Source organism: Prunus dulcis, chromosome 6 (assembly GCF_902201215.1).
Source record: "Prunus dulcis chromosome 6, ALMONDv2, whole genome shotgun sequence".
Classification (NCBI taxonomy): Eukaryota; Viridiplantae; Streptophyta; class Magnoliopsida; order Rosales; family Rosaceae; genus Prunus; species Prunus dulcis.
The window spans coordinates 11,394,094-11,407,491 of NC_047655.1; the positions used below are offsets into that span (position 1 = coordinate 11,394,094).

At 37.4% G+C, this 13,398-nt stretch overlaps 1 protein-coding gene and 1 pseudogene across 5 annotated transcripts; both read right to left on the reverse strand.

Annotated features, from left to right (window-relative positions):
* Positions 1-46: 46 nt before the first annotated feature.
* Positions 47-7,350, reverse strand: LOC117629670 (pentatricopeptide repeat-containing protein At2g13600-like). 5 transcript variants are annotated; one of them, XR_004586140.1, is made up of 9 exons: positions 7,222-7,350; positions 6,954-7,085; positions 6,432-6,487; positions 3,346-6,123; positions 3,008-3,106; positions 1,528-1,729; positions 1,367-1,432; positions 348-450; positions 47-248 (listed from the first exon to the last, which is right to left on the reverse strand). XR_004586140.1 is itself a non-coding variant. In XM_034362237.1 (4 exons), the coding sequence occupies exon 4, from the start codon at positions 6,085-6,087 to the stop codon at positions 3,511-3,513; it is 2,577 nt and encodes an 858-aa protein (XP_034218128.1). In that variant the 5' UTR covers positions 6,088-6,123; positions 6,432-6,487; positions 6,954-7,085; positions 7,222-7,350; the 3' UTR covers positions 3,147-3,510. The 5 variants fall into 5 exon arrangements, 1 of the variants encoding a protein (XP_034218128.1); XR_004586141.1 differs by lacking the exon at positions 3,008-3,106 and having other exon boundaries at positions 1,528-1,631; positions 3,384-6,123; XR_004586143.1 differs by lacking the exons at positions 3,008-3,106; positions 3,346-6,123 and having other exon boundaries at positions 1,528-1,631.
* Positions 7,351-9,718: 2,368 nt separating this feature from the next.
* Positions 9,719-12,424, reverse strand: LOC117632170 (annotated as a pseudogene).
* Between the last annotated feature and the right edge of the window lie 974 nt (positions 12,425-13,398).

The following is a 13,398-nucleotide window of genomic DNA, read 5'->3' on the forward strand; positions in this document are numbered from 1 at the left end:
GGTATTCCTTATGACATTCAAACTCAGAAATTGGTCCCTACAAAGAAAAAAAAAACCATGAGAAATTCCCATTAATGGGCGGGACCTTTAAAATGTTGCTTGAAAAATATAAATGTTCCATTCAAAAGTCAAGCAAATCAGAGGGCTCAGTGCCCATGTGGATCAGATGAAGGTGGAACTGAAATGTGGACACTAGAGGCTCTATTAATTATTCAAAATTGCATCAACAAGCACCAGCACATAAGTTTCTGCAATATGAAATCAACAAAGGCAAGATTACATTATATCTGGCATACCTCATATTCTGAGTTCTAGATGAAAAATATTTACTGAATTTCAACGCATACCGTGAGACAAAACAACGCATCAGAAGAAGCAAAGATTAAGACTCTGATTGCAAGATAAGAACATGCAGTGGGTGTGGGCGGCAGCAACATACCATCTAGTTTGCTGCTTGAAACTAAGAAGTTAATATTCAATACAGCAAGCAATTGAGTATAGTCAAAGATAGATCACTTGAAACACAAAGAAGAGTGACCTAAAGAAACGATTTTTTTTAGAAGAACAATAAAAACCGAAACTAGGAAAGCTAAGAAACAAGGGTTTGAAATGAAACAATGGTCTAGAAAAGGAAAAGAAAAAAAAAAAGAGAAGGGAAAATAAAAAAATTAAGCAATGTGAATCCTGCATCAAAATTAAATTGAAAAATAAAAACAGTTTTTCTTTCTTTACTTTTTGTGTGAAACACTAAGGTTGCCTTTGGATATTTGGATTTGATTACCTAGTTTAATTGCTTGTATCAAATTTTAAAAAAACACGAAATTTATATATTTAAGTGATTCAGGAAGAAAAATTGAAATGATATTTTTCTCTCAAGTTTTGAAATCCATCCTATCTCAAATAGTCAAATTTAAGTAGTCTCGTTATCTGTCTTTTAAATCCACACATCTTAATACAACCCAAGTTCAATATATCTTTGGATTTTGATTTCTGCTTTTTAAAAATAACCCTACAGCCAACATCTTGCCATGCCAGTGCCAATATGCTATAGTTTTGTATGAATCATATAACGCTACAACTAATAATAGTAACATTCAACAACGTATGCAGATTTCTAAAGACATCTAATGATGTTTAACTAGTACACATCAAAACATCTTATGTCCAATTGCTTATTCCCACTCTTTTGGTTAATTAGTACACATTTTTTTCCATAGAAATATTATGTCCAAAAGGCTAATGTATAGCCATTTGTTTAACCTTGTTAAAAATACAAGACTAATAAAGACTGAAAATATGCAAAGAGAACAAAATATATTTCCAGTGGAAGTGATAAGAAAGCTTGCAAATTTTCAAATTTAAGTACCTTACGTGGGCCATCAAATAAATGCTGAACACGTGGACCACTGTCACCGCTGATAAAGAAACTCATCTGTAATATTAGATATCATGATTCATGAGTAAACGTTCAAGAGGAACATGGAAAAAAAGAACATAACTTTCAGGAGGATAAAAAGGATTGTTTACCAAATGAGCCATCACTTTGTCAGCTTACAGCAGACTCTTATAAAATTATGAACCTATCCATTACGTCTGTCGTGCCTTCAAGGTGAAGGCTAGAGAATCACATTCTGCAAAACAAGAGTTCACGCTCTTTTGGCGCTCCCTCCCTTCGCATGAATGTGTTCGGAATAACACCTTGGGCGAATTGCTTCTCTTGATAATCAACCTTACAGTAAGCAATACGCCAAAATGCAATAAGAACCACAAGGTGATTAATAAACAAGCATGCAAAAAGAACATGACCGCATGAAAGGGACCGTATTGAAACAGAGGCTCTTACTAGAATTATAATCGCCATATTATTACATAGAAGTTTTACCCATTAACTGCTACTACGATCAGTGAAACTTCAAATAATTGAAGAATTTATGCATTCGACATAAAGAAATTAAAACGAAAATGTAAGTTTAATTAGAGACATACAGTTAGGGGCAAAAAATCACGAACGGCATCGCCTTTGGCAGCGGCCACGGTGGATAAGACTTTGGTCTCTTCCATGCCTAAAACGACGGCCCCGTTAGCGAAGCGAGCGATCTTTCCGGATTCAAGCGTAATTAAACGATCTCCGATTTCAAATTCTTCTTTGAAAGTCTCGAGTACCTTGGTGCCGGCGACGGGGGATTCAGGATCGAGTTGCCGCAGCGACTGAGACGAGAAGCCCATGCGGCCGCTGCAAATTGTTCGGAACCCTAGGGCTCGCCATGTGAGAAAGTGAGGGAGATTGTTGAGCAGTGGATTGGCTCGGTTAGCCATGGACGCGCGGTTGTGGAAATGAGAAAGAGAGGGAGTGAGAGAGAGCTGTCGAGGGTTTAGGGTTTAAGAGTTTTAGCGCGGGATCGAAAACTGATAAGTGGAAAGTGGAAAGTGGAAAGTTTTACCCCCCAAAAAGGAGGAGAAAAATAGACTGTTTAAGCTAGCCTGTTTATTAACAGATTGGACTCTCGAAATGAAAATGATCTATTAAAAAGGGCCTGAATTTGGTGAGAAGGCCCAAACTTAAGATGAATCTGAGACAGTTGTTCTGGACCCTCTTGTTTTGGTCACATATATAGCTATAAAACCCTAATTTAATGGTATTATTTTCAACGTGGTAGGTTCATCTTTATAAAAAAATATAAATAAAATAAAATAATAAAACAACGTCATACTAAAAAGTTTTAATAAAATATTACATAACAAACCTGTTTTATTTATCATTTTTTATACGAGGCATATTTTGAGGAGGAATTCGAAGACATGATATATTATGGTTATTCCCACTCTTTTGGTTAATTAGTACACATTTTTTTCCATAGAAATATTATGTCCAAAAGGCTAATGTATAGCCATTTGTTTAACCTTGTTAAAAATACAAGACTAATAAAGACTGAAAATATGCAAAGAGAACAAAATATATTTCCAGTGGAAGTGATAAGAAAGCTTGCAAATTTTCAAATTTAAGTACCTTACTTGGGCCATCAAATAAATGCTGAACACGTGGACCACTGTCAACCTATCCATTACATCTGTCGTGCCTTCAAGGTGAAGGCTAGAGAATCACATTCTGCAAAACAGAGGTGTAAATGAACCATCAATTTTTCTGGTCTCATTATTTTCTCAGGGTGCAGTTCCATAAAGAGAAACTCACTATTAGTGGATGAATACATAAATGAGTGTAAATAAATGTGTCACAGAGTAATAGATCTACTCGAAACAAGTGGTCTTCCTCAAACAACTAGTGATAACAGTAGCCACTAGGAACAGAGGATAAATGCATAGATAGTAAGAGAATATATTCCATACCAGAGATCACATATAATCTCCATAGGAGCAAAATCCACCTTTCAAATGATGAAACCGGTATCTGTCCAGCACTATAAGCTCCCTTTGAGGTATCAAGGGAAATCAGCTTCATTACCAAGTGACAATCATGGGAAACTTGAAGGTTTCACATTATGCAGATAGGCATCAAGCAGGCACTCTAAGCAGCTCAACAGCAACATCAAGCTTTTCTCTGTGATAACACTGAGAAAGAAATGAGCTAATTGGATTGAAATAGCAACCGGTATCTTCTATCTTCTTAATTATCTCGTCAAGTATTCTATAAATGTCCTTCATTTGTGGATGATGGGTGTCATCTACAGTGAACACATGTACCCTATTATTAACCTCTATCCAGCTACAACCAGGTTTTTTCTCAATTCCTTTCTTTCTCATCTCTTTTCTCACATCCGCAAAAGCTTCTAATTGTCCACAATCAGAATATGTATTGGCCAGAAGGACATAACTCCCAGAATCATCTATATCTAATTCAAGCAAATTTCTCACTGCAACTTCTGCTAACTTTAAATTGCGACGAACCCGACATGCGCCAAGCAGAGCCCCCCATATAGCAGCATTTGGCTTAAGGGGCATTGTATCAATCAAATTCTTAGCCTCCTCTAATAACCCCGCCCGGCCAAGTAGATCTACCATACAAGCAAAATGCTCACATGTTGGATTGATGCCAAAATCTTCAGTCATGGAACTGAAGTAGTGTTTCCCCTCTATTACGAGCCCTGAATGGCTACATCCTGATAGAACAGATACATAACTTATATGATCAGGTGTGCAGTCCATTTTCAACATATTCTCAAAAATCTCAATCACTTTCCTACCTTCACCATTTTGGGCATATCCTGCCATAATTGCATTCCAAGAAATCAAATTTTTGTCACATATTGAGTCAAACACTCTTTTTGCTACTTCAATTCGCCCACATCGTGAATACAAAGTAACAATGCTATTTGTTACAGAAACATTAGAACCAAGCCCTATTTTTTCAGCTTGAGCTATAATTTGGATCCCAAGTTTTAATATTGCTAAATCAGCACATGCACTGATTGAAGTTACTAAGGTGACCCAATCAGGGTTAACCTCTACCCTTCGCATTAGAATATACAATTTTAGGCCTTCTTCCCAAAAACCATTTTGAAAATATGTTGCTAACATTGAATTCCAAGTTATGACATTCCGCTGTGGCATTTTATCAAAATACTCTCGAGCTTTTTCAACATTACCAACTTGAGAGAATGCCGTGATCATTGCTGTCCATGATATTATATCTTTGAATGGCATCAACTCAAATGTCTGATTTGCTTTATGAGTATTTTGACACTTTGCATACATCGTAACAAGAGCATTCCCTACAGGAATAGAAGAGATCATTCCAGCCTTGATTGTATATCCATGAAGCTGTTCCCCAACTAAAACATGCTTTTGGCCTGAACAAACCCCAAGAACTGTTGCGAGAGTAAACTCATCCAAGGAAATAGGAGCCTTTCTCATTTGGTTAAACAGTACTAAAGCTTCGTCCTCAAGTCCAGACTGCACAACTCCACTGATCAAAGAAGTCCAAGAAACTGCATTGTGTTCTGTCATGTTGTTAAACACCTGCCGTGCAAAATGCAAGTGTCCACATTTCACATACATATCAATCAGTCCACTACCTGCGAAGACATCAAGACTTGGTTCCATACGGATGATCCGAGCATGCAAATGGGTACCCCATTCCAGATCATATATGCTTGCACATGCACTAAGTACGGTGGCATATATCATAGAATTTGGTCTAAAACCTTGGTTCCACATCTCAACAAACATACTGAGACTCTGAACCCCAAACCCATGCTGAGAAAAGATTGAAATTATGGTGTTCCAAGACACACAGTCACGTTCAGGCATTTGAAAAAACATATGAAGAGCCCTCTGAACCCCATAAAGTTTAGAGTAACCAAAGATCATACTGTTCCAACAAAACAAACTAGGACTTGGGATCCTCAAAAACATTTTCTCGGCAGAACTCAATGCACCACACTTAATGTACATATCGATAATCGAATTTTGAATAGTCATGTTGTTTCCAAATTCTAACTTCTCCACAAGACTATGCAACTGAAGAGCCAATTTGATGTTGCCAAGACTACCGCAAGCCTTCATTACGCAAGAGAAGGAAAATGGGTCGGAAAAACTCTCACAATTCTGAACCATTGCAGCAAAAACTTTAATTGCATCCACTGGTTGCCCATTATTAAAATGGCCAGACATCATTGTAGTCCAAGAGACAGAGTCTCTCTCAGGCATTTCATTGAACAAGATCTTTGCTTCCCTCATCTGACCCAAATCTACTAATCCATTGATCATAGTATTCCAACTAAACACATTAGGATGCTGAATACTGTAAAAAATCCGACGAGCGTCTTCTATCAAGCTACATTGAGAGTACATGTGCAAGAGATTGTTCTGGAGGAAAATAGCAGAGTCCAATCCTATGGAAATGAGTTGGGCATGGAGTTTTCTGGCAATGGGTATTGACTTGAGAGATGCACAAGCTTTCATGGCTTCGTAGAATGTCTGTGACAATTCCATGTAAGATTGTTGTAGGGAGGGGTCGTGGCAGAGAATGAGCTTTGTTGAGAGATTTTCATGTGTTGATGATATATAACGAGCATTTAGGCGAGCAAGATGAAGGATATACTTCAGGGGTTGAATTGGCAGCATCCCCATCACTGGAGATATTAGGCTTCTCTGCTTCTCAGACTTCTGTGAGTTTGCCTAACTCGATGTTAAACACATAAATAAAAAAAGAATGCAGTGCAGGAGTACAAACATAAAATAGCATCACTTTTTTACCGATAACTACCCCTGACTATAGCCCTTTCCCTAACTCAAATCCTACCGCTTCGCCAATATACTAAATATTTTGACCTCTGTCTACAACCATGGCACCCACATTTTATAAAGAACCAAAATGAGAAAACCGACCCAGATTATAGCAGCTAGAACCTAAAACTAAAAAAACCACAAAATATGCATATATACATATTAAAAATGAGAGTCAAAACTCTTACATTGTAAATCCAAGATCCTTAGTGATTGCTAATTGGGTCGGAGAAGAGTGACCAGACTGCAGGAGACAAAAATGCAACTCATAAGCAGATATGATTAGAAAAAAGCTAAAACAAACTGAGGCTAGTTTGGTTCATGATCTGAAATTTCCTATTAAAAAACTAGGATAAATCTGTTACCCAACAAAACAAAACAAAAACAAAAAACAAAAAAAACCAGGATACAATCTAAAAATCTGGGCTGTATTCTTAGTTACTGCAAAATCTGAGAAATGTTTGATACTGTATCTGAAAATTGTTTTTGAAGTCTAAAAGACTATGAAAGCGTATTCGGTTTACTTTGGATCTCAATTAGACGTTTCATCAAACACCATACATGCAACACTTTGGCCCGAACATTTCCCTCAACCTCTGGCCAACTACTCAACAAATGAATGTGAAAGAAAGAGAGAAGGAAATAGTGTAAGAGATGGTGTAAATTCTAAAGAATGAAAAGGTACATGTTGGGTGGGTGTTGGGTCTCACAGTATCACGTCGGCGCTGGTTACACTCGGATCAACACATGTATAAGACTTGCCGTTTCTGAAATGGAAAAACTGTATGAAAATCAGATACCAAACGAAGCCTGAAGCTTTCTGATTTCTTGAGCTCTGGCCTCTGCAAATAAGAACAGGCGAAAGCAAATGCTGTTGTTAAAATACCCCATAAAGAACAGAGAAAATGAGAGAGAAAGCGACAGGGGACGTGCATTGGTTTATTGCTGTGTGCATTGCTGCGCTGGGGGGTTACTTACTTGGCGAGAGAGGAGAAGGATGGGGCCGTGCATGGAAAGAGAGGGAAGAAGACACAATGAAAGAAGAGAGGATGGAAAGAGAAAACAAGGAAGACTGAGATATAGGAAAGACACTCACAGTTTTCTCCGGCAAAAATTGAAAGCGGGACAAAGTTTTGACTAGAGATAGATAAAAGAAGCAGGGCAAAGGTTGATCGGAAGTTACTTTGCTACCACGGTTAAAAGTTAGGTGCTAGTCGTGTATCAGATAAGAAGATTAGAACTGTATTGGTTTTAAATAAAAAAAGGCTTATTTATTTATTTTTATTTTATACAAGTGAATTTTTTATTTTATTTTAAGTACTTGGGATAGGGGAATTTACGTAAATATTTATTGGGTGCCTAGGGCTTTTGAATTTCTGCCCAAGGAAGGCAAATCAAGTAGCGGACCATTTTGTCAAACAAAGTAGGGTAAATATTCAAATATGCTCAGATTCACTCATATTATTATTTTTCTCCAATATGGTGGTATTTATACAAGTACAAAGAGGTGTTAACCCTAAATAAAATAGGAAATATATCTAATAGGAAATAAATATAAATTATAATAAGAAATAAATTTCAATTATAATAGGACTAGATAAATGGGTAAGTAACCAAAATCCTAACATAGTAAGGAACTAAAATTCTAACTAAGTAAGAACTCGCCAACACATTTTGCCTCGCTGACACTATTGAGGATGAGCCCTGGAAATCTAGATATCCAGACCTCCATCCTCACTTTTGCATGTTTTGAGTAGGGATGGGCTTCCATGCCCACCCCTTGGTCATTGAAAGAGGAACACTGAGAGCATTTTCAGTGGGAGGGGTTAGCCCGGATAAGAGGCCCACTAGGCCCCCAATTCTTTTTCCTCTTAGCTTACTAGGACAAGAGTTGGGCTCCACTAGCCTGGGCAAGGCCCAAGGCAAGACTTGCTCCAGCTGCTGCCTGGGCAAGAAGACTTAACGCTAACGTCATTGTGATATAAGCAACTAATTTAAATAACAAAAAAATTGAAAAAATAACAAAATTTTCAGAATTTTTATATTTATAAATACCTAGTCATATTCTTCACTTCTCACACCAAAACTCTATACAAATTCCTCTCATCATATCTCATGTGAATAGTGGTTGCCCTTGGGTTGCCGTGGTAATGGGTGGAAAACCAACAAAAAAATTGTTAGGGCATGCACTATTCATGTGAATAGTAACAACCCTTCCCCTTATCTTTTGCCTTGACAAATGGGTGAAAATGCTCTAAGGAGTTTCGACATTTGTCACTGTCAAGATTGTCTTTGAGCTAGGCTGCCTTGGTTCCATTATCTGTGGTCTATTCAATTTAGATTTTAAAAGATTTTAAAGAAGTTTGAAAGTTTAGGTGTATTCAATCACGATCTTATAGAAGTCTATACAATTCTAGGTGTATTCAATTCATACTTTTTAAATTCCATTCAAATTTAGATGTATTCAATCACAATTTTAAAAGACTTCATAAAAGTTTGGGTGCATTCAAAACCCCCCACACACCATCACCATCACTATCATCCCTACCATCACCACCACCACCGCTAGCATCATCACCATCACTGCCACTGTCACCACCACCACATCCACCACCACCCTTACCCCCACCTCCACCCCAACTATCACCCCTACCATCACCCCCACCGTCACCACCACCACAACCACTGTCAGCATCATCACCATCACCGCTGCCACCACCACCTCACTCCCACCGCCATCGCCACTACCACCCCCATCTCTTCCACCACCACCTCCCCCACCATCACCCACAAACCATCATTGCCACCGCCATCACCACCATCGTCATCACGCCTAAACCCTTTGTTTTTTGAGTGCTATAAACTCCATTAAAATTAATGATAAAACTCTAACAAACTCAGTTAAAATCTATACACAAATTTAGTCAAAATCTATGTGGAGTTTGTAGAATTCAGTTAAACTCAATTAAACTCAATTAAACTCTATCAACTTTATAACTCTTTTAAAATCATTTGAAATCTAAATTGAATACACCTTTGGCTGTGTTTTGAAGTAGTCTATTTCTGTTTCTGCTCTATCGGGCTTCCTTTGGGAGATGGGCTGGTTTGCTCCCACACCCTTTGTAATGTCTCTTTGTGGTTGTTTTTCTACGAAATATCAGCCTTTTCAACCAAAAGAAAAAATACCATTATTTTTTATCATACCAGAAGAAATTAGAAATGGCTGAAATTGCTTGCTGCAAAATTCACTCCTACAATCAGATGGGAAAATCCCAAACTGAGTTTTACATATAATTGAAAGGAGAGTAAGAAAGCGGACCTTCATGACTTCTCTTTCTACTTGTCAATCACTTGCATTGCACTCTACATGCATTGCATGTCTGTGATGCTTCTACTACTTTATAATATGGAGAAATTGTTTTTTATTACAACATAACATTGCAATGCCATGGACTGACCTCCCATGCAATTAATTTTATGCATCACATATATCACTTTCAAATGCTAAAATACAGCAGTTTTCAATTTACAATCTTACAACACGAGCAAGCGAACGGATTCACCTTGGCGCAATTATGGACATAGTGAGACCATTTGCAGAAGGATCAGTTATAGACTCATTAACTGGAAGAACTCTACGTACAGCAAATATTGCTGGCTGCTTTGGTTCGGGAAGATCAACTGATTCACTTCCAAGCAATACAGCCACAGCTGACATGGTTGGTCTTTCTGCAGGGTCTTCCTGGACGCACAAAAGCGCAATGTGCATGCATCTCAAAACCTCTGTTTTTGTGCAAGATTCCATCAACAAAGGTTCCACAAATTCCAATTCTTTTCCTGCCTTCCATAGTCGCCATGCCTGTCGATTGTTTAAGCAGAATTATGTCTTATGAAATTAATATCTGTTTTCCAGATAAACTAATTAGTTAAGTAAGACTAGTAATCAAAGTAGACAATGAAACGTACGTATGCAATGAGTGTCTTGGCATGTTCCGTAAGGTAGAATCCACTATTCCTTTTCCCACTAATGATCTCAAGCAAGATTACACCGAAGCTGAAAACATCAGATTTTACAGAAAATAGACCCTCCATTGCATACTCTGGAGCCATGTATCCACTGTTTCATGTATCAGCATTATTAGCAATGTTCACTTCTCATGTCGAATCAAAACTTGTGGCCGGAAGTGATATATAGGATTCTAAATTAAATGAATGTAAACAAGCATACTCACTATGTTCCCACAACTCTTCTAGTTTTAGTGGGGTTCTGACGTTCACAAAATATCCTTGCCAAGCCAAAGTCTGATATTTTGGCAACCATTTCAAGGTCCAACAATACATTGCTGGGCTTTAAATCCCTATGAATGACTCTAAGCCGGGAGTCTTCATGAAGATACAGAAGTCCTCTGGCAATACCTTCAATAATGTTGTAGTATGTTTTCCAATTGAGTTCAGCTCGTCTTTCCGAATCTGAAATTCAGCAGTAAATAAAGGTTTAGCGTTTAGATTTAAGGGTAAAGAAGCACATTTAAATGTGATTGTGCCAAATGATTGATGTAAGGGCAAGAAACATTGGGCAGAAGGGTGGACAAAAGTTACCGAAGATAAAAGTATCAAGGCTTTTATTTGGCATGAACTCATACAAAAGCAGCTTTTCCTCTCCTTCAAAGCCGCATGCCAAGAGCCGCACAAGGTTTCTGTGTTGAAGTTTTGCAATGAGTATGACCTCGTTTTTAAACTCCTCCAAGCCTTGCCATGATTTTCTTGACAGTCTTTTAACAGCTACTTCCTTCCCATTTTGTAGCAAACCCTGTGAAAGAATATTTTTTAAAATATGAGATGCATGTTTCGGGACTTTGGTATGAGGAATCTATTAGTACTGTACCCCAAGATGGTGCATTACCTTGTAAACAGTGCCAAACCCACCTTGTCCAAGCTTGTTTGAATCTGAAAAGTCATCTGTAGCTACCCTAATAGCAGCTAGATCCATGAAGGCCAGCTCCTGAGAACTTGTCAATTGTCTATCTTCTGTGATCGTGACGCTGGTCGGGCTTGCCAAATCATGTAATAGTACATGCTGGCTGTTTTCTTCATCCACACACAATAAATTTCAGTTGGTAATCTTACATAAATTAATTCACAATCATTACTCTCAACCATGTTTCCATCTAATGTACCTTTTAATTCTTCTAATCCCTTTTTCCGCCGGCGATGGACATTACAACAGACAATGAGAAATGCTAACAGAAAAGTTGATGCACATATAACCACCACCTTTAACGTCTTCCGTTTATCTCCTGCTTTTTAATGGAAAGAGTTGCTTAGCATGGCTCTTCCTAGAAGTACATACACACAGATGATTATGAAAAAAAAAAAAAAGGGAAACAAAATTTTGATGTGCTAACCTTCGAAATATGGGTAAATTAACAGAGAGCTTGACATGTCGTCAAAAAATTGGAACATCTCAAACCTCACATTGCAATTCCTACCCACAACGGCACCACCTTGGCTAGAAGAGCAGCAAGCCCAAAGATCCCCTAAAGCAGAAACCAAACATGTTTTGCAGTTACTTTCAGAGATGTCTCTCGTGCACTGTTGCAGACCATAAATATTTTTCTTCCCTGAAAATTTTACTTCCCCAGTTGCAAACATATGCTTAGAAGGATTAAAGGCAGCCTCATCGGACAGGTTTTTCATCAAATAAATCAAAACATGACTAAAGCTATCCGGATTTGACACTCTCTTCTCCCCACTATCCTGCTTTGGATAATTTCCAATATAAACCATCAATGAAAAGAACATCTGGAAGGAATAGCGGACTTGACATGCTTCGTACCATATCATTGCATCATTCGTATTACATCTCTTGAAGAGCTCCTGGCTCGCCTCATAGACGCAGTTTCGACAAACTGTAGAGTTCACATCCCCTCTACAAAGTGCTTGTCCATAGACTTCTGTCAGTGTTATTTCCAATAGTGGTGTTGTAGAAACCGCCTGAGATTGAAGTGTTTGAAGACAATGACTCAAGTAGCTGCTTCAGATTATTCTCAAATTGGCTATTAGGAGTGTAGTTTCTGGCAGTAGGTGAACAAAAAATGGTAGGATCTACACCAAAGAGGGTGGCAGGGATTGCTAGTTGTATAATCATGAAAAGCAAAACAGAAAGTGCACTTTTGTCCATTTTCCAAAGATGGAGCACAGTTGGATACAAAGTTAGCCCAAAACTAAACCTAACATTATATTAGGAGCTTAGAAGTTGATTAATCAAAGCCTTTGGCACCTTGGATGCATACAATTCTTTATACCCATATTACGGTTCATACGGTTACTGTACATTACTGTTCTAATGTATGTACATTCTCAAAATACTTGATGAAAGAGTCATTATTTTAGAGTTGATTTCTAGCTACAGGGACTGGCTAAACAAGCAATTGGTTGGTTTATAAGAGACTGACTTCAAACTTCTGAACATTATAATATTTTGTTTTGACCATTATAATTGAAGAGACAAGACATGAAATCACTAGCGAAGCATATGATCTATATATATAAAATAAAAGAAAAAGAATGGTGAAACATTCAAAATTCCAGAAAATACCCATGGTTAATGCAAATATTAAAAATTGAAACTATTAATTAAATGAGGATAATATGGTAAATTCACATTTTCCTATTAAAAAAATAAAAAAATCAGATAATAGGTCCTACTTTTATAGAACATAACTACCCATGTTATCTTTTCTTAATTCTAAAAATAAAATAAATAAATAAAATAGAAAACCAATTAGTACATGTGTGAGCATGTGCCAAGGGACTAGTAGCATAGAATGCGGCACGAAATTACAACATTTTTATTAAATAATCTCCGAGATAGGCGGTTGATTACATCAGAAGCACATAACGGTGCTTACATGAGAAACAATTATTTTTCTTTAAATACTAGTTATGTCTATTTTAAGTCGGATTTGAATCTCTGGATATTTGAATTAAAAGCTTAATGAATAGATGCTCGATGTATTAGTAAAAGGCCTTTGATGGAACACATGTTTCATGGAAGACGTCAACTTTTGGTTTCCTTAATTTTAATTTATATCAAATCATGTAATAATTACTAATCTTATATAGATATAAGTGGATTCAGTCCAAAGCTGATAT